This window comes from Schistocerca nitens, chromosome 3, assembly GCF_023898315.1.
Source record: "Schistocerca nitens isolate TAMUIC-IGC-003100 chromosome 3, iqSchNite1.1, whole genome shotgun sequence".
NCBI classification, from domain to species: Eukaryota; Metazoa; Arthropoda; class Insecta; order Orthoptera; family Acrididae; genus Schistocerca; species Schistocerca nitens.
In genome coordinates, this window is record NC_064616.1 from 694,703,553 (window position 1) to 694,724,112 (window position 20,560).

At 42.5% G+C, this 20,560-nt stretch overlaps 1 protein-coding gene across 2 annotated transcripts in view; it reads left to right on the forward strand.

The window, feature by feature from the left end:
• The window catches only part of LOC126248664 (glutamate receptor ionotropic, kainate 2-like), a 542,085-nt gene that overhangs the window by 397,961 nt on the left and 123,564 nt on the right, over positions 1 to 20,560 (forward strand). For both annotated transcript variants that reach the window (XR_007545524.1, XM_049949880.1), the window contains exons 13-14: positions 1,137 to 1,274; positions 18,036 to 18,234. Coding sequence is in view for 1 of the 2 variants with exons in the window: in XM_049949880.1 (XP_049805837.1) it covers positions 1,137 to 1,274; positions 18,036 to 18,234 (337 nt within the window). In the remaining variant the exon portion in view is untranslated. The remainder of the gene's footprint in view (positions 1 to 1,136; positions 1,275 to 18,035; positions 18,235 to 20,560) is intronic.

Below are 20,560 nucleotides of genomic sequence, written 5' to 3' on the forward strand. Positions count from 1 at the left end.
TTTATAAGCAAGTTATCTGGTTGCTGCACAGCAGAGACAGACTGATGAGTTTCAAGCACACAGATAAACACAGGAGTTATGTGTTTTCTTACATTTGGCCTAATAGGTCAGAAATTTATGGAACCTCTTCTCCTGAGGGAGGGATTGTGGTCTGCAACAATATCATCTAGATACTTTCTCTTATCTGTGTAACATGATGTTTAACTTAGCAGTGTTAGTCATTAGCATGAGACCGCTTTATAAAAAAAAATGTCAGTAGTCTTATTTATATGAAATAATATATCGACAACAATCATGCCGTGAAAATCATAATACTTGCCTTTAAACCACATAAAATTTTGTGTGACATTATATTTCACTTATTACTTTCTTAGACCAAACTTTATGGCTGCTAGGGTAAGAGCCCATAAGTTAGCTATTATGCCCATCTTCATCAGATGTCTTGTTCATTACCATTGATCCAATTTCCTTACATTTACATTTAGTTGTGAAAATAAATTCAGTTTAAGGGCTAAGAGTTTTTCGAAATTTAATATTAGAAATTTGTTTGGGCTACTGGAAGAAAGAAGAATTAGACTTTAATAACATTTTAAGGCCATTAGAGGTAGAACACTAGCTCTGATTCATCACAGACCAAAACCTGTAAGTGGCTTCTTGTACATGTGAATTGCAAATTTCTACTGTTTGTACAAAAATTGTATAAAAGTGCTATATGCAAAAAAAGATAATAAATAAATAAATAAATAAAAGGATAGGAATCAACAGTAGTCCTTTTGAAGGATCAACAGTGGCATTCACAGGGCCCGTGAGAATGTCTAGACAAGCATATGACTATATTCCTGAATATGAGCCCAGTATCTTAAACATTACACTATCTTACCTGATGGACTGCTATATGGAGTTACAATAGCAGCAGGGTCTTACTGGAAAGGTAATTGTCAGTTTATGCTAGATGCTTTATGGGATGGAAATGTAGTTGTAGAATAATTATTTCTAAAATTACTGTTTAAACATTTTCCTACATGCCTAAATAGATTCATAACATGCCTAACATTCTGAATCCATGAAATGCATTTTCAAGTAGTAAACTGACTTTACAATTGCTTGACCTTTTTTAGCTTTGTCTATTATTTCAGGATCAGTCCATATGAATGGACAAACCCATACCCCTGCATTGAAGAACCAGAAACACTGGAGAACCAATTTACACTGAGTAACAGTTTATGGTTCACAATTGGAAGCCTGATGCAACAAGGCACAGAAATAGCACCAATGTAAGTTAAATGCCAATATATTTTCCTCAAAGTCATTAGAGTGTACAAAAGGTTTTATTGTGTGTGTGTGTGTGTGTGTGTGTGTGTGTGTGTGTGTGTGTGTGTGTGTGTGTGTGTGTGTGTGTGTGTCTGGCTCTCTGTCTGTGCATTTTAAGAGGAATGATCACATAATTGTATTCTTGTATGCATAGCCCTCTATAACTGTAAACTTAGTTTGATTGTGATCTCTCCCCTCCTTCATCTAAAGTTCCTTTACACAAAATGAAGATATCAAATAGCCTGTGCAGTCAACTCATAATGGGTACACTTCAGTATTGTGCAGTGTATTTATTTGTCATTCATTCATTCGCTGCATGGCTGGGAAGAGTAGCAACCACTGCAGGGCTGCATGATGTTCAAATGAAAGATGTGTTTAGTGGGGAAAGGGGGCACCTGCAAGGGCAGGATTTACACCTATAGGTCTCCAGCTGCCATCACCTGCCACAGTGTGAAGGCATCTTAGGCATCATGGTACACAGGGTCCATGAAATTTATGACCAAGAGACCTTGTGTTATTAGAGTGTTCTTCTAATTGAGCTGATGTGTTTATAAAATAAGAGTTGTATACCATCTCACTAGCAATCTGTGCATAGACCCCTTTAGCATCAAAGCATGTTGGATTTGGCAGTTTTGTAACCATTTTTTTGAAAACCATATGCAAATGTGTTAACTATGCTGCTACTCACTTAATCTCTCACATATTGTGTTTTGTAAATCCCATCATCAAGGAAAGCCTTCAGAGATGTGGAATAAGTCAAGTTATACCATGGTTCTGGAAGGAGTAAAGGTAACAACTTACCATATAGTAGAGGCATTGATAAATCAATAGGCTCATAAACAAGAGTGAAAAACATTGCTAAGCACTTGCTCTTGTCCTTCAGCACTAAGCACAAATTAATCATACACACACATTCATACACACATAACATAAAGAATAAACATACTCACACACATTTATACATCTGCATGGCTACATTGTCTCAGAAGTCTTGCGTGATTTCCAATGCCTGCTCAGATCATCAGGATGATCCCAGAATCTCTACACTAAATGAATCTCGTGCTCCTATGGAACCTCTTCTCTTGTTGATCAATACTTCCAGTCCATTGCCAACAGCATAGCTTTCCATAGAAAAGTCACAAACCACTTCCTTCATCATCTTTCAACCATCTTGATCCCATTACCATCCAAATCCCTAGTCATAACTGTGATACCTCCTGCCTATGCATCATCATCCCCCACTACTGAACACCTCTGCCTGCATCCTACTTATTCCAAGTCAGTCACTTCATTTCTTATACACCTTGCAAACTAAATCATCATGTAAAACTTCTCTTTGAGAGGAGTATATACAGACAGATTCACAACATATTCATGAGAGCGCCCATAGCACACTCTTATGCCAACCTGTTTGTGAGCTATTGTAAATCTTCCTAACCCCCCCCCCCCCTCCAAGATTTCATATCCCTTGTGTAGTTTGACTTTTTGGTTATACTTTAATGATGTACACCCATTTCCAAGACACTGTATCCTCATTCCTCTACAGCCGCAACACCTTCTCTCCCATTTGCTTTAGCCGGTCCTCCTTGGCCTACAACACCACCTTCCTTAACATTGTCCTCCGCTTCTCCAAAGGCTTCATAAAAGCTTCTGTTCATATCAAACACACTATCCATCAACAATGACTGCACTTTGATATCTAGCACCTGCTTCACATTAAAAATTGGCCAGCTGTGGATGGTTAGTTTGCAGTGACAAGCAGTAGCTTGTCCAGTATGCTGAAGGTCCAACCATAGCTTTCACAGGTAGGCATTACCATCCAAATCTAGTCTGCAAACCATTATCCTGTGCCATATCCACACATGCCCCTAATTCTCTGACAGTCACCATGAACCAGCTGCAAAGTAACAATCCCCCTCCCCACTGAGTCTCTTATCCTCCATATAACCACAGTCTGGAACAGCTTAACTATACCCTTTGCAAGGGCTTTGGCTACTTATTATTGTGCCTGGAAATGAGAAATATACCATGTATAATCTTTTACAGCTCTACCAAAGTGGTATTTAGCCAACAATCCTATTTATAAAATATCCTGGTACATCCTTATACAACATACAAATAATTGCCTTCTTTGCCATTCGAGTCATACCCCATGGAAGATCTAGGTGCAAGACCAGCCTTACACACCTACACAGTGCATCCTATTCCAGTACCATCACAGGTGTATCCTATTCCATCAGAGGCTGTGCCACTTGTGAAAGCAGTCATAGCATTTAGCAGATTTGATGCAACTATTTTAGGGCCTCTAATGTGAGCATTACCAACAACAATTTCTCACTGGAATGAATGACCAGCTCAAAGCTGTGGCTAAGAGCAGAATTGACCACCCAGCAGTGGAACATGCTGTTGAACACATTTTCAACTTCAGTGGTTGCTTCAAAATCTCCTCCCAACACCGGTTCTCTGCACTACATGGATGATAATTGCCATTAAAATACATCCTTCCATCCAACAACCATTCTGGCCTCCTCCTCCTCTAGTCCCTGTCCCACAACCATCTCCACTTGTATTAACAACCCCCCTCCCTCCAACCCACATCACTCAATTTACACTCACTCCTTCTTCTCCACAGTCTCCCTCTTCCTCTGTTGTCTCTCTCCTTTCCTGACCACTCCTCTATGGCATTGCATATAACAACAACTCCACCTGCCTGCACCACATTCCTGTCCTGTGCATCTGCTACCTTTGCCTCCTATGGATCAGCCATGTTCCCCATTAATGCTCCCTTCCCCTCCTTACTTCCTTGTACTCCTTGCTCACTCCACCCAATAGACCACCTCTTCTTTGTTTAACTGTTTCACCAGAGCACTGCAGCTGTGCTGGTGCATCAAAATGTGTATGTACTTATTTTGTACTAGTTTGCCCTGAAGTAGGACATCATTTGATAGTGTAGCAACATTTTTCAGTCATACTGTTGTGTCTGTTGACCATTCAGTGCCTCAGTTACGTGATACGCTGATAACTTTACTCCTCCCAACATTTATATTTCACATAGGATTTTTGGTTATCATGTCAAGTCACACATCGGTGGGCAAAGGCAGCAACCTGAGGATGTTTCTGTAAAGTACGAAACAAAAATTGTGACTAATGCAAATCAACTCTCAGTCATAAATATGAGAATTACTGTAATTCTTTATATTTAGAATACAAAAAGATCTATAGGAATGTGCTGATTACTGCAAAAAAGTGATTTAATGACAAAGTAATATATAAAGCAGAGAATAAAAGCAAAGCGGTTTGGGGTGTTATAAAAAAGGAAATGGGGAGAGGCAAACAAATGCAGAATAACGTAAGTAAATGATCCACAACACTTAGCAAACTATGTAAATGAGCATTTTTTCAAGAACTGCACAGAAGTTACAAAAAAAAATCCCAAAAACAAATACAACACCTGTAAATAATGTTGCACTAAATACAATGATGTTACTTCCAACCACAGAGAATGAAGCCAGCAAAACTGTTCAAAAAATAAAATATAAAAAGTCAGTAGGCTTAGATGAAGTACCTATGTGTGTACTGAAACAATGCATTGGGATTATTCAAGGCCCCTTAACGAATATAATAAATGAACCCTTCACATCAGGGACATTTCCAGAGCAGTTAAAACAGGGAAGAGTTGTACCTTTCCTTAAGAAAGGTACTGCAGAAGACATAGAAAATTACAAGGCCCGTCACCATGCTGTCATCATTCTCAAAAATAATAGGAGCAGTTATGAAAGACAGATTAATGAATCTTTTAAGAGAATCACAGTTTGGTTTCCGAAGTGGCAAAAATATAGAGTCAGCCATAGTAGAATTCACAAAAGTTGAACTTGATGCTCTTGACAAAGATGAGTGTGTCACAGGCATATGTTATGGATCTTTCTAAGGCCTTTGATTCAGTGAACCACAAGAGTCTTATTAAATAAATTAGGAGCATTAGGAATAAGTGGGATAGCTAATGACTGGTTTCGATCATACCTAGCAGATAGGGTACAAAGAGTAGACATAACACATACTTCAAATAGATCCAAACATTTACTAAATCACTTATCAGAACCAAAATACATTAATGTAGAGGTTCCACAAGGTAGCATATTAGGACCAATACTATTCCTGATATACATCAATGACTTTCCCAGTAGTGTTACTCATGGTGAAAAAATTCTCTTTGCTGATGATAGCAATATTGTAGTCACTGAGAAAACAACAGAACTCCTTGCAGAGAAAGCAAATGAAACTCTCAAGGAAGTTTATGATTGGTCAATAAGCAATAAAGTGATATTGAACATAAAGAAAACTAATGTCACGAATTTCAGTTTGAAAAGGAAAAATGACAATGTTAAATTACATGTAGATGGCACCTCTATAGACTGTGTAACAAATGCAAAATTTTGAGGAATGAATATAGATTCTCAGTTGAAATGGTGTGAACACACAGATGTACTTTCAAACAGAATGTCATCAGCATGTTATGCCCTTTGAATCCTATCATCAGTGTGTAACATGCAGTGTCTTTTGGTAACATACTATTCATATGTACACTCAATTCTTAGCTATGGCATTCTCTTTTGGGGAACAAATGCACAAAATATGAACACAATTTTCAAACTCCAGAAAAGAGTCATAAGAATAATAACCAAAAATAGAAGTCAAGATCATTTTAAAGATCTGTTCAAAACACTGGAGATTTTAACTGCTCCATGCGAATCTATTTACCAGTTAGTTGTACACATCAAAAATAACATGGGTAATTACTGCACAAACAGCTCTGTCCATGCCCATGGAACAAGAGCTATACTCATCTTACATTTACCAAGAAAAAATAAACATAAAACTCGAAACAGCATTTTCTATCAAGGAATAAAACTGTACAATAAATTACCAAAAGAGATTAAAGAAATTACAAAAATACACTTGAGGGAATATGGTATAGTTGTAGGTAAACAACTAGAATTCTCTCATATACAGATTTATTCACACTTAGCGTCTACACAGATACAAGTCCAGAGGCTAACTGCCGTTAGCGTCCAAAATGCTCTCCAAAGCCCTCTCCTCAAAGATAGCACACTTACGCACAGAACAAATATAGATTTTTATAGCGCTCTACGCCACATAGCCCCGCCCCCCCTCCCCCCGCGCGCAGTATGGAGTACGTCCCTGTGAATGGGGGGGGGGGGGGGGTGAGAAGTTAGGAAGGTAACGCACAGTTCTTCTGCGTCAGGCGGAAGCAGTCGACTGGTAGGAGACCAGGGGGTGAAGCCCGGTACGTCGACGGTGAAGTCAGCAAGCAACGCCGGCAGCTGAAGACGACGTCCCATCCTGGAGTGAAGGTGTAGCACTTCGTCAGCCGGCAGGCGGAGAATCACCTTGCCAGAAGGCCTAACAAAGGCACGCAAATTGCCACACGCAGCACTTCTGCTCAATTTAAAGCGGCGCACCACACAAGATTCTGCACTTCCTCCCTCAATATTGTCACACGCGAGTACCACACACACTGTATCGCCATCTACGACAACAGATAATTTATGTATGTCATCAGGTTGCACATGTGAATTCTTGGATGGCACCTGTACGAGCAATGATAGGGAGGCAGGGAGGTGTCGGAAAGCCATGGCAGGGGGAAGCATCTGCTAAGAGGGGGGTGGCAGGTGCACTAGACTGTGCAGGAGACAACCTCGGGCGATCAGCTGACAGACGAGGGAGCGTGACCGAAGGTAATGAGGAGCCAGCGTGGATTGAACGGCGTGACGAAGAGCTGTCACACGAAGATGGTAACACAATGGTAGAATCCGAGTGGTTGGCAGTTCGACTGCGAGGGCTGTGAGGAGTGAAGCCCCGAAAAGATTGGCCACTCGAATTAGATGAACGCGGAGAAGGAGCAGTGCTCAGCAGAGAAACACGCTGTGTAAAATCAATACCCAAATGCATGGTATGGGAAGATGGATGGCTGCTTGAAGCAGGAGTGGGAGAAATAGGGGCAGAATCATGGAGGTTCACCTGAGGCTCAATGAAAGCTGGTTTCACTCGGTTGAGTGAGACTGTGGTTACAGAGTCTTTTATGAGGAGATCCATGTTATTCTCAGAGCGTTTAACGACCTTGTAAGGACCTGTGTAGGGCGACTGAAGCGGGGCTTTGACTGAGTCGTCTCTGAGAAACACGTACTCACAAGAATCTAGCGTGCGTGGTACGTACGCGTGCGGAGGTGTATGAGCAGCTGGAGGTGGCGGCTGAATTTTGCTGCAGTGCAAGCGCACCCGCTCGAGAAGTGAAGGGAGTTCAGAGGGCCGTGGAAGTGGGGTTGGAGTGACTAATTCTCCAGGCAAAACCAGAGGTTGGCCATACCCAAACTCGGCTACGGAACCCTTGAGGCCTTCCTTGAAAGTCGCACAAAGGCCAAGAAGCACGAAGGGCAGTGCCTCTGTCCATAGTGAGTCATGGCAACGCAGGGCAGACTTTAAGGTGTGATGCCATCGCTCGACAAGCCCATTGCTTTGGTGGTGGTATGCAGAAGTATGAATTTTGACAATACCACACATTTTACATAAGTAAGAGAAAACTGAAGACTCAAATTGTCGCCCCTGGTCAGTGGTGAGGTAAACAGATGAGCCAAATCTAGAGATCCACGAATCTAAGAATGCTCGACTTACTGTCTCGGAGGTAATTTTTGGAATAGGCACAGCCTCAGCCCACCGAGTCATCCTGTCAATATCTGTAAACAAGTAACGGAAACCCTCGGAGGGGGGCAAAGGGCCTACGAGGTCGACATGAACATGGTGAAACGGGCCTGGCGGTTGGGCAAAACAGCCAAGGGGTGGAGAAGTGTGCCTGGAAACTTTGTTCTGTTGACACACCATGCATGCCCTTGCCCAAGACTGACAATCACGGCGCATGTCTCTCCAGACAAACCGTTCAGTTACCAGACGGGTGGAAGCTTTGACACCGTGGTGTGCTAATGAATGTAGTTTGTCAAAGACCTGGCATTGAAGGGGCTTAGGAATGAATGGCCGCAACGTACCAGTCGATTCATCACACCACACTAAGTCATATATGCCAGGGAAAGTAGAGCGTACCGGTTGGAGAGAGGAGCTGTGGTCTGAAATTAACTGCATGGTATCGGGGTCCGCCGATTGCAACCGAGGTAGGTCCGTTAAGTCAATTAGGGTTGTGACAGCACCAACACGTGAGAGAAAATCAGCGACCACATTGTCCGCTCCTCGGATGTAGCGAATGTCATTAGTAAATTGCAAGATGTAATCGATGTGATGAAAGCGTTGTGGGGGCAGATCAGCCGCAGGATTTTTTATGGCAGGAACCAACGGCTTGTGGCCAGTGAGCACATAGAAATCTCGTCCCTCAACATCAGTTCTGAAGTGTCTTATGGCCTCGTAAACTGCAAGTAATTCTCTGTCGAATGCTGAGTATTTCTTCTGCGCGTTGTTTAGCTTTTTTGAGAAAAACTGCAGGGGGGTCGTAACATCATTGTATGTCTGACTCAGTACTGCGCCGATAGCATTGTCACTAGCGTCAGTAGTGATAAACATTGTGGCGTCCGCCCGTGGGTGAGCAATAGTGACAGCGGAGGCCAACAGCTGTTTGAGTTCATTAAATGCCTTGTCCATGTCTGGTGTCCATGGTACCTGGCGGGTACCAGAAGATTGTGGGCCAGCGAGAGCATCTGTGAGAGGAGCCTGCACCGCAGAAGCGGCTGGCAAATGTTTCCAGTAATAATTAACTGTTCCGATGAACCTGCGTAATTCCCTATAGGTCTGAGGCGTTGCATCTCGAGAACAGGCTTGATCTTGTCCTGTGGTGGTGTCAGACCGACCGATGACACAACATAACTTAGGAATATGACGGATGACTGGTGCAATTGAGTCTTTTTATTGTTCAGTTCAATACCAGCGGCTGCTAAAATATCTGTCACGACTTGAACACGCTCCTCACTCTGTTCTAAAGTAGAAGCAAAAACCAATATGTCGTCCATATATATGAAACAAAAGTCTAGATGGGATTAAGTTTGATTGATGAAACACTGCCATGTTTGGGGGGCATTTTTCAACCCAAACGGCATAAATTTGTATTGGAACAGCCCAAAGGGAGTGGTTATGGCAGTCTTTTCAATGTCCTCCGGAGCCATAGGAATCTGATGAAATGTGTGCTTACAGTCCAAAACAGAGAAGTACATTGCACCTGCGAGCGCATGATTGAAGTCTGCGATGTGTGGGACCGAATATTTATCAATGATGGTGCGGGCATTTAAACGCCTATAGTCTCCGACCATACGCCAAGTACCACCTTTCTTTTGGTCAAACAGGATAGGACTAGCCCAGCAACCGGAAGAAGGTTCAATTATTCCCTTTTGTAACAGATCGTCCAATTGTTCTTTTGCAATTTTTATAAATTCTGGCTTGAGGCGGCGTGGACGTTGCGATATGGGCGGCCCATCGGTTAGACGTAACCGATGAACTGTGCCATTAGTGACTACTGCAATACGTGGCGTGGCACGATAGTCAGATGTCCGTGAAGTGGAGCAGGCAGTGGTGGACGGGCCAAGCTGTGGCGCTGAGGGCACAGAAGTACAGGTGTGCCACCCGCTCGATGGCTGCGTAAAGGCCGCACATGTGTTAACATGGATGAGGTTGGTACACTGGTTCTTGGTAGCGGGCCGTGCTGCTACGAGCGCTGTAGGCACGAGTGGGTGTGGCCGGACAGCAGATGGCCGTAGTTCATTGCCACGAGCTTGGCAAGTTAATTGTCCATTCGGAACGCAAGGAGCATGAGCACTCGGGCATACCCTATCATTACAAAAGGGGGTGCTGACACAGTTTACAGAGTTCACAACATTGTCGTTAACATGCGCGGGCACGGGAACACCAGATTGGCATGGACTGACCCTGTCTGTAGCCGACGAGTCGTCTGCTTGTAGTGCCGCGAGGCGTTGTTGTGTGGAGGCCAACTCGTGGTGTATGTCGCGGAGATGCAGCAGCATTTCCATACGTTGCATCCGCAACTTAGAAGACTTGGCGCACTCCGCTAGCCACTTGTTTGTCCAAGATTGCAGCTCCAAGGATAGGTTTACACACTTCTTAGCACAGCACACATGTTTGGTGTTAGCCGAACTGTCACTCGGCGAAGCGAAAGGAATATGTTTGTTAAGGGAGGGGTGAAACACAGTATTTTGCACAAAATCTAGTGACAACTGATAGTGCTTGAGGAAATCAATTCCGAGAATAGGTTCTTCAATTGTTGACACTAGAAACGTCCACTCCAGCTTGCACTCGGGCGAAAGTTTCACTGTATACAAAGTGGAACCCGAACACTGTAGGGTAGACAAGTTCACTGCACAAAGTACTGTTTTGTGTGGTTGCACTTTATTGGTTGCTAGGCAAACCAGCAGCAAAGAGACATCTGCACCAGTGTCTACCAGAAAACATACACCTGATCGTAAATCGCGAACATAGACTCGACCACACTTACTGTTATTGTCCGAAACGGAGTGCAACGTGGGATGGTGCCCGTTGTTTACATCGCAGGAGGTGGCACCGTAGCCTACCTGCGGTTGGAGTTTGGGTAAGAACACGGTGACTGGCATTTGCGAGCTTGCTCCCCGAATCTCGCGTGGAAGAAACAGTAAGGTTGGGCGGGCCTGTGCTCCTGTGGGTAGTTGCTAGGTGATGGAGTATGTGCCCCAGAGTCTTCCACAGAGGCCGATGCACTGTCGTTGCGAGGAGTTGAAGGTGCAGGCAGGGCGGCTAGTTTAAAAAACTTGTTATCAGCAGCACCAGACAAGGGCGTGGCGTCAGAATGCGTCTTAGTGCGGTCACGTCCAGAATGCAGTGCACGGAGCTCACGTTACCTGGTGGAGTATGCTCTGTCGGCGGCGCGTAAACGTTCATTTACTGGCCTATCTTCATACGCAGAGATTGCAGTGTGGACAGGCAAAGGCAGCTTTTCAGTCCAGATTTCTGCAAGCATGTCATCAGGCATAACTTGCTCATCGACGAGAAGACGGATGCACCGCCACAGCTGGGACGGAGACCTGTCGCCGAGACGCTCTTCGTAGATGAGCTGTCGCATATTTTCTCTCCTGGTTTTAGAGACGCGCTCCAGTATCGTTTGTTTCGCCACAGCATACTTCCCTGCTAGGGGAAGTGCTTTGACCAGATCATAAATTAAATCGACGTGGTCGTGAAGATGGTTCATGAGGCAGGCGAAGCGTGCGTCGTCGTCCAAAGCACAGACATTGAATGTTTGCTCAACCAGGTTAAACCAGAACTCCGGGTGAGTGGGTTTGAAGTCTGGTAATTTCGGCAGATTCGGCACTGCAGTCACTGTGGAGGTGCGTCTATTACTTCGGACGGAAGTAGAGCATGCAGAAGATTGCGAGTCTGGATTATTGGCGTCCCGTAATGCGGGAATCGCGAAATTCACTTGACGCCGGGGGCGCAGCTGAGAAGCGACGGACGCTCGAACGGTGTGAGGATCGTAGTCAAAATGTGGATTCTCATTGACATGGTAGCTCGGAGAGAAGCCACAAGTGCTTAAGTACGCCGGTGAATGTCCGTTATGCACACAGTATTCACTCGACCGTGAGTGGTGGGGCTGGTTGTAGATGTCGGAGTAATTACTGTCCAGCACAGAATTGTTGACCTGATTAGAAGCAACACAAGGATCCCACACACGTCCACTAGGATGCACACTCGGTGTGATATTTGCTGTTTGGCGAGCATTGAACACCTGTTGACTAGCCGGCGTGGAAGGATACACACGTGGCGGGAACTGATTCGAGTTTGAATTTACTACTGGATTTTCCAAAGTAGCAAAACCTTGCTCGACGCCATGAACTGTATTGAATTGTGTGTTCGATACAGGAGTAGAAATGTTCCGACCAACACTCTGTGGAGAACACGTGGGAAGGTCCAGGCTAACAAAGCCAGAGTCCACGACCGTTGGTGGTCGGAAGAAACTGGCGGCACTCGATGAATTCCACTGCATGTTCTGGCTGAAGGATTCCGAAGATTCTTGCGGCATGTCCACTACGATGGCAGGAGTACTGGAGAGATGTTGCTGGAATCCGGACGGCGGTGAATGCTGAAAGGCCATTGTCTGGAGCTGAACAAAGGCCCTCGCGATCACGGAGAAACCCGACACGGTAGGCGCATAAATAACCTTCAGGCGGTAACTCGGATGCGTATTACACAAAAACGAGGTCACCAGTGAGGGAATATGGTGTAGTTGTAGCTAAACAACTAAAATTCTCTCATATACAGATTTATTCACACTTAGCGTCTACACAGATACAAGTCCGGTGGCTAACTGCTGTTAGCATCCAACATGCTCTCCAAAGCCCTCTCCTCGAAGATAGCACACTTACGCACAGAACAAATATCAATTTTTATGGTGCTCTACGCCACACACTTATTTACAAAAGCAGCTACAAAGTACCTGTTATGCAACACATTTTATACATTGAAGGAATACTTAGATAAATCAGAATAGGGGTTTGGTAAAAAAAGTTACACAAATAAATAATAATAATGATTATAAAACATCCAACATTCCATTTCCTTTTCTAGAAGTACTTACCCCCAAGCTAGGCATAGCACCTCTTCCTCTTTTTGAGCTCAACATCTCACTCATTATAGAGGGACGCTGACTCAGTTGTTCAGGATAGCAAATGGGAAGTTGCGGTACAGAAAATGGCCCAGAGATCACCAGTGTGTGTGTGTCTTTGTGTGTGTAGTGAGTGAATTGTTATGAAATGATGTGTGTATAGTATGTGCAGTGACTGATATTGAGATATGAGTGAACAGTGTGGTATTATCTTATTTAATAAGTTATTTTTAAAAAAATTATTGAATACTACGAGTATATCTAATGACTGTGTCCTACTAGAAGTCTGTAAATGTATGTGTATATGAATTAGCTTATTTTAAATTGGTCTAAACTTGTAAATACCTCAACATGCCCTATATCCTTGTAAAAAGAGATCTACAGATGCATAAAGCTACTACTACTACTACTACTACTTTATGTATAAGAAATGAAAGAAAGATGCTTGGATCATAAACATCATACATACAGAGAATAATCAACATTGTTAGCAGTCAAAGAACAATACAGAGAATAATCAACATTGTTAGCAGTCAAAGAACAATGTTTCTTTATACTGCTTAGCATGAATTATGAAGGCATCACGGTGTTACAACAGCCCAACACAAACAGGAATGATATCCCAATAGAATCTGTGGAACTTCATCTACACTCCTGGAAATGGAAAAAAGAACACATTGACACCGTTGTGTCAGACCCACCATACTTGCTCCGGACACTGCGAGAGGGCCGTACAAGCAATGATCACACGCACGGCACAGCGGACACACCAGGAACCGCGGTGTTGGCCGTCGAATGGCGCTAGCTGCGCAGCATTTGTGCACTGCCGCCGTCAGTGTCAGCCAGTTTGCCGTGGCATACGGAGCTCCATCGCAGTCTTTAACACTGGTAGCATGCCGCGACAGCGTGGACGTGAACCGTATGTGCAGTTGACGGACTTTGAGCGAGGGCGTATAGTGGGCATGCGGGAGGCCGGGTGGACGTACCGCCGAATTGCTCAACACGTGGGGCGTGAGGTCTCCACAGTACATCGATGTTGTCGCCAGTGGTTGGCAGAAGGTACACGTGCCCGTCGACCCGGGACCGGACCGCAGCGACGCATGGATGCACGCCAAGACCGTAGGATCCTACGCAGTGCCGTAGGGGACCGCACCGCCACTTCCCAGCAAATTAGGGACACTGTTGCTCCTGGGGTATCGGCGAGGACCATTCGCAACCGTCTCCATGAAGCTGGGCTACGGTCCCGCACGCCGTTAGGCCGTCTTCTGCTCACGCCCCAACATCGTGCAGCCCGCCTCCAGTGGTGTCACGACAGGCGTGAATGGAGGGACGAATATAGATGTGTCGTCTTCAGCGATGAGTGTCGCTTCTGCCTTGGTGCCAATGATGGTCGTATGCGTGTTTGGCGCCGTGCAGGTGAGCACCACAATCAGGACTGCATACGACCGAGGCACACAGTGCCAACACCCGGCATCATGGTGTGGGGAGCGATCTCCTACACTGGCCGTACACCACTGGTGATCATCGAGGGGACACTGAATAGTGCACGGTACATCCAAACCGTCATCGAACCCATCGTTCTACCATTCCTAGACCGGCAAGGGAACTTGCTGTTCCAACAGGACAATGCACGTCCGCATGTATCCCGTGCCACCCAACGTGCTCTAGAAGGTGTAAGTCAACTACCCTGGCCAGCAAGATCTCCGGATCTGTCCCCCATTGAGCATGTTTGGGACTGGATGAAGCGTCATCTCACGCGGTCTGCACGTCCAGCACGAACGCTGGTCCAACTGAGGCGCCAGGTGGAAATGGCATGGCAAGCCGTTCCACAGGACTACATCCAGCATCTCTACGATCGTCTCCATGGGAGAATAGCAGCCTGCATTGCTGCGAAAGGTGGATATACACTGTACTAGTGCCGACATTGTGCATGCTCTGTTGCCTGTGTCTATGTGCCTGTGGTTCTGTCAGTGTGATCATGTGATGTGTCTGACCCCAGGTATGTGTCAATAAAGTTTCCCCTTCCTGGGACAATGAATTCACGGTGTTCTTATTTCAATTTCCAGGAGTGTATATGAAGTGCTTGTAAATAGGGACAGCAGTTTTCTACTATGTAAATTGTAGGATGTCAATTTGGGATGAAGATCCATTCACACAAAACCGTCTAAAGAGGTAGGACCATATTGCAATAACTTCCTTCCTTCCTCCCAGCAGCAGTGGTGTAATGGTGCGTGAGAACTGTTGCTGACTTCCTCTCCATCTTGCCAGTGAAACCATGCCTGGCTTCAGAAAATTCAGGGAAGATAACAGGAGGGATAGTAATGAGGCCATGGCTCGTGGGAAGATATTCAGTCATCAGGATTCTCTGAGGATGTCTAAAAGTTTGCTTGTCAAAATATTGCAAAATCTGGACACTACCATCCAGCACAATTGCCAAGAGAAAATCAAGAATAAAAGATTGTTTTCCTACCTTTCCTCAGGAACCCAACATGCAAAGAATTAAATCACTGAAATTTACATTGTTCATCAACTGTTGACATACCAAAATTTTGTCCCTTGCTTTGCTAAGGGAACATTATAGTGAGAGGAAATTAAACACTAAGACAAAAAATGATACATGTTGAAGGAATTATCTGAATAGGACAGAAAATGGTAGAAGATATGTTAACATGTACAGACAGAGAAATGATTATATTTTCAGAAAAATTTGATGATTTTTTCAAGAGAAAGAGCTTCATGAATTGAGAACTTTAATGACCTCCTTTGTTACACACAATTGGATGACCATTAATTGGAATAAATGTTCATGGAGTAAAAATATTGTTGGCCGGGTCTAGTGGTAGTTTTAAAGAAAAAATACTCATCTTGTGTTTTAGGGATCCCCTTAAATCTGTTGCTTGAATTCCTTCTGTCTGGAAACCAGGTTCTCTTTTAGGTCTAGAAACCCTATATGTTGAAATTTTTTGAATTAACATGGACATCAAACTAATTCATACATAATTTTCATTTTTAATAGTCCTAGAAGCCTTGCTGCCATCAATTATAATATTCACTTAGTGAAATACATTCCACTTGTATGCAGCTCCAGAAAACTTTACATCTTTCCTTCCTTCCTGCCAGACTACGTACAACCAATGTCGTGCCCAGTTAACACCGTATAAAAAATATATCAGTAAAGATATAGTCATACTAAGACCAAAACATAGAACATTAAATTGAAAATAGTTTACAGAAAATGAAATTTACTAAACAGCACAATAGAACAATTACGATAACATGTATTCAAATGAACAAAAATTTATCATTTGTAGTACAGTAATTTTATGATTTTTTTTATTTTTATTTTTTTTTAATCACAGAGGTTAATTGTGTTAGCGCAACATATACTACTATACAGTCTGAGTTTAAAACATTTCAAATAAGATCAAAAGAAAAGAATAAATCATATATTTGAGACAATACATGAGCCAGATGGCTTATTGCATGATACAACATCAATAATGCACTGTTCCACCTCTGGCCCTTATGAAAGCAGCTATTTGGTTTGGCATTGTGTTGGATTGCTCATGAGGGATATCATGCCAAATTCTGACCAGCCAGCATATTAGATCATCAAAATCCTGAGCTAATTAGAGGATCCTGTCCATAATACTCCAAAAGTTCTCAACTGGGGAGGGATCGGGTGATCTTTCTGATTAGGTAGGGTTTGGCAAGCATGAAGACAAACAGTGGAAACTCTCGCCATGTGCAGGTGCCCATTATGTTGCTGAAATGTAAGCCCCAGGTGGCTTCCCATAAAGGGCAACAAAACAGGATGCAGAATATCCTGTAGTGGTATCAATGTGCTGTATAGGTGCAGCAGATGACAATCAAAGTGGTTCTGCTATAAAATGAAATGGCACCTCAGACTATAACTTGTGGTTGTCAGGCCTTATGGTAGCCAATGTCATTGCTCATCATTGGAGCTCAGTTCAAAGTGGGACTCATTACTGAAGACAATTGTACTCCAGTCAATGAGATTCCAGGTCAAAGACATGTCTGGAGAAGTCTCAGACAACAGTGGGATGCCAACCTGACTGTAACCTTCCATACGGTCCATCAAACAGGAATGATGGTCTGGGATGCTATTTCTTTTCACAGGAGAACCCCTGTGGTTGCCATCTGTGGTGGCCTTACAGCACAGCAGTACATCAGTGATATTGTGCATCCATTTTTGTTGTCCTTTATGGCAAGCTATTCTGGGCTTACAGTCCAGTAAGATAATGCCCACCCACACATGGTGAGTGTTTTTATTGCTCATCTTTGTGTTTACCAAATCGTATCTCGGCCAGCAAGGTCACCAGACCTCTCCCTAATTGAGAAAAATTGAAGGATTGGAGCATTATGAGCAGTGCCCTGCAACCAGCTCAGAATTTTGAGAGCCTGATGCATCAACTGGGAAAAATTTGACAATATATCCCTCTAGAGGACATCCAACAACTCTGTCAATCAATGCTAAGCTGAATAACTGCTTTCATACAGGACAGAGCTGGACCAATGCATTATTGACTTACTCAATTTGTGAAGCTCTTTCTTGTGGATAAATCATCCAATTTTTCTGAAACTGTAATCATTCGTTTGTCTGTACATTTAAATTACATCTATCCATTTCCATCCCATTCAGATAATTCCTTCATTTTGCATTAATTTCCCTCCCATCCCCCTTCTACCTTAGTGTGTATTTTAATGTTAAATTTGACATTAAGAAGTTCTCTTCATGTATGCAAACCTCCAACCCAAAAACAACTGTACCAAGAGAAAACAATAAGAACAATGCTCATACATGGTACAAAATGCCCCATGAATTTAGAAATCTTTGGTGGCATTGCAACACTGAGGAACTCCAGGACACTAAAAAAGCATTATAAATTATGGTACATAAATAAAGTTCTGTACTTCTGTCAGAGATTATGCTACATTGCCTTTAAACAGTGATTTTGTTTCAATCAGTAACTATATAAAATTATAGTAGTATGATTTATTTACAAAAGAGTATATAATTATCTGTGTGTATCCTTTGTACTTACAGTGCTGTGTCAACGAGAATGGTTGCTGGTATATGGTGGTTTTTCACTCTTATCATGGTTTCATCATACACAGCAAATCTGGCAGCCTTCCTTACAGTTGAAAGCATGTATCAACCAATAAAAAATGTGAAAGATTTAGCAGACCAGAACACAATTAAATATGGAGCAAAGGGAGGTGGCTCTACTCTAAATTTCTTCAGAGTATGTAAAGAGTTCTTCCTTAGTGTGCTATTGTAATTGCTATGAAATTCAGAAGAAAACTATTAGAGCAAACATTTTGTATTAAAAGTAGTTGTAGTGGTAGAAGGAATATCTGCTTCACTATCTTCTTCATTAAGGGGTAAGGAGTTTGGCAATACCGTATTTCAGTCTTGCTGGAAATATCCCATCTGATAATAATATATAGCCCAATCATATCCTGCATTATACTGCCACAATTGGCATCTGCAGCAGTATATTTCTGTCTATTGCCTTGTGTCTGAAGCTACAGCATTCTTCTAGAAGACCCAAATGAACTGAGAGCTTATTATTACTTAGTATGTGACATTTTCTCTTGCTGATAATTCTTTTAACTAGAAAAGGTACTGTTAGCAACAAAATAAAAATATTTATGTTCTTAGGTATATAATAAACAACAAGTATCTTATACATATCTCATGCTAAGACCATTGTGCAATATAAGTAGTACATTGTCAGAAGAGAGTGTATGTTCCATGTTTCCTGCATACAAAGTTCTGTTGCAGTACAGATAACAGGTGCATCAAAGTGTGCAAGTGAAATGTTGCAGTAACTGGAAATGTACTTCAAACCTGAAATACACGGGAAAGTATGATTCTTGTGGGCAAAACATCTAAATTACATATGGATTAACCATTAAATTCTGGCAGTATATGGACCAAATGCAATGTTATGTACAGCCATGGTGAAATGATGCCAACAGTTTGATAAAGGCTGCACAGATGTGGGTGATACTGATCAGGAAGGAAGGCCATTGACACTGACCATAGACAACAGAGATACTGATTTGCAGAAATTGCAGAGTGTCTATTGTGGACATTACTCAGCAGATGAGCATCTCAATAGGCAGCTCTCATTGGACCATCAGAATTTGTCTGTAGTATTGAAAATTGTGCTCATGCTGGATTCCACATTCACTTTCACCTGCACTTAGATGATAAAAAGTCTATAGTGTCTCTGGACTTCCTTGAGAAATACCCCATGTAAGAGAATGATATCCTAAGCCACATCATTATGGACAATGAGACATATGCCCATCATTTCATACCTGCAACACAGAGTGTGTCTATAAGAATGGAGACACACCCCCTCACCTCTATGGAAGAAATGAAAATTTATGTCATCAGCGGGGAAGGCCATAACTAGAGTTTTCTTTGGCTGTGGATGAGTTAATGGCAAAGGAAACAACCACTAATGCCAGTTCACAATGTGCAATGCTGACATCATAGCACATCATAAGGAACAAGAGATGTGGACATTTAAACAAACACTTTGTTCTCCTGAATGGCAATCCCACCAGTGCCCACAACATAAGCATTACATCAACATTTTTAATTGGAGGTATCGAAACATCCACTACACAGTCCAGATCTTGTGTGATGCGATTTCCAACTTTTCGACAAGCTGAAAGAACATTTGGGCAGCAAATAGATTTTTCAAAGCTGAGGATATTCACACAGCAGTTCTTGAGTGACACTATGACCAAGGAGTGGATTTCTGTCATCAAGCATCTGAACAATTGGTGGAATCTTCTGACCATTGCTACAGGGACTTAGTGACTATGTTGAAAAATAGTGTCACGTATCTGAGTCACTTTGAAGTGTAGCACAGCATTCAGTAAAAATTACTTGGCCTACTATAATAACATTAACTTACTTTTTGAAGTCCCCTTATATGTAAATTTTGTTAATGAAGGAGGAGGAGGAGCTGGACACTAATAAATTCTTTAAGCTCCTGTTAAATTGAACTTTATTAATATTGAAACTGCTGCAAATATGTGTTTCTAAATAATGGACACTTTTCAGGACTGAACTACTATGCATGTTAACTGATGTGTACTTGACCAGTGTCAATAGTTACATGATGGATGTAATTTAGAGGATCACAAATGTGTTTCATATAACATAGGTAACTGAAGATGAGAACTGTCTTAAAATTGATAGCACATATGTGAGATAAACAACAAAATTAAATAAAAAATACAGCTAAAAGGAAATTTTGTTTCATTGGAATAAATAAATAACAGCTATGTTATATGGATATTCGGTATGTACCAAACTCCACAGAAGAAAAACAACAAAAAAATTCATTAATGTGCACAGAAATTACATTCACCAAGTTTTCTAAAACTATACTTGTCTTACTACATATTTCAATGTTTTTATCATCTGCAAACAAAACAAACTTAGTAACTGGTAATGTTACTGACATTAATAATAATAATAAGAATAATAATAATACAATGCAGAACAAATTATAAATGAAAAATAAAGAGGCTGCTGCAAAGCAC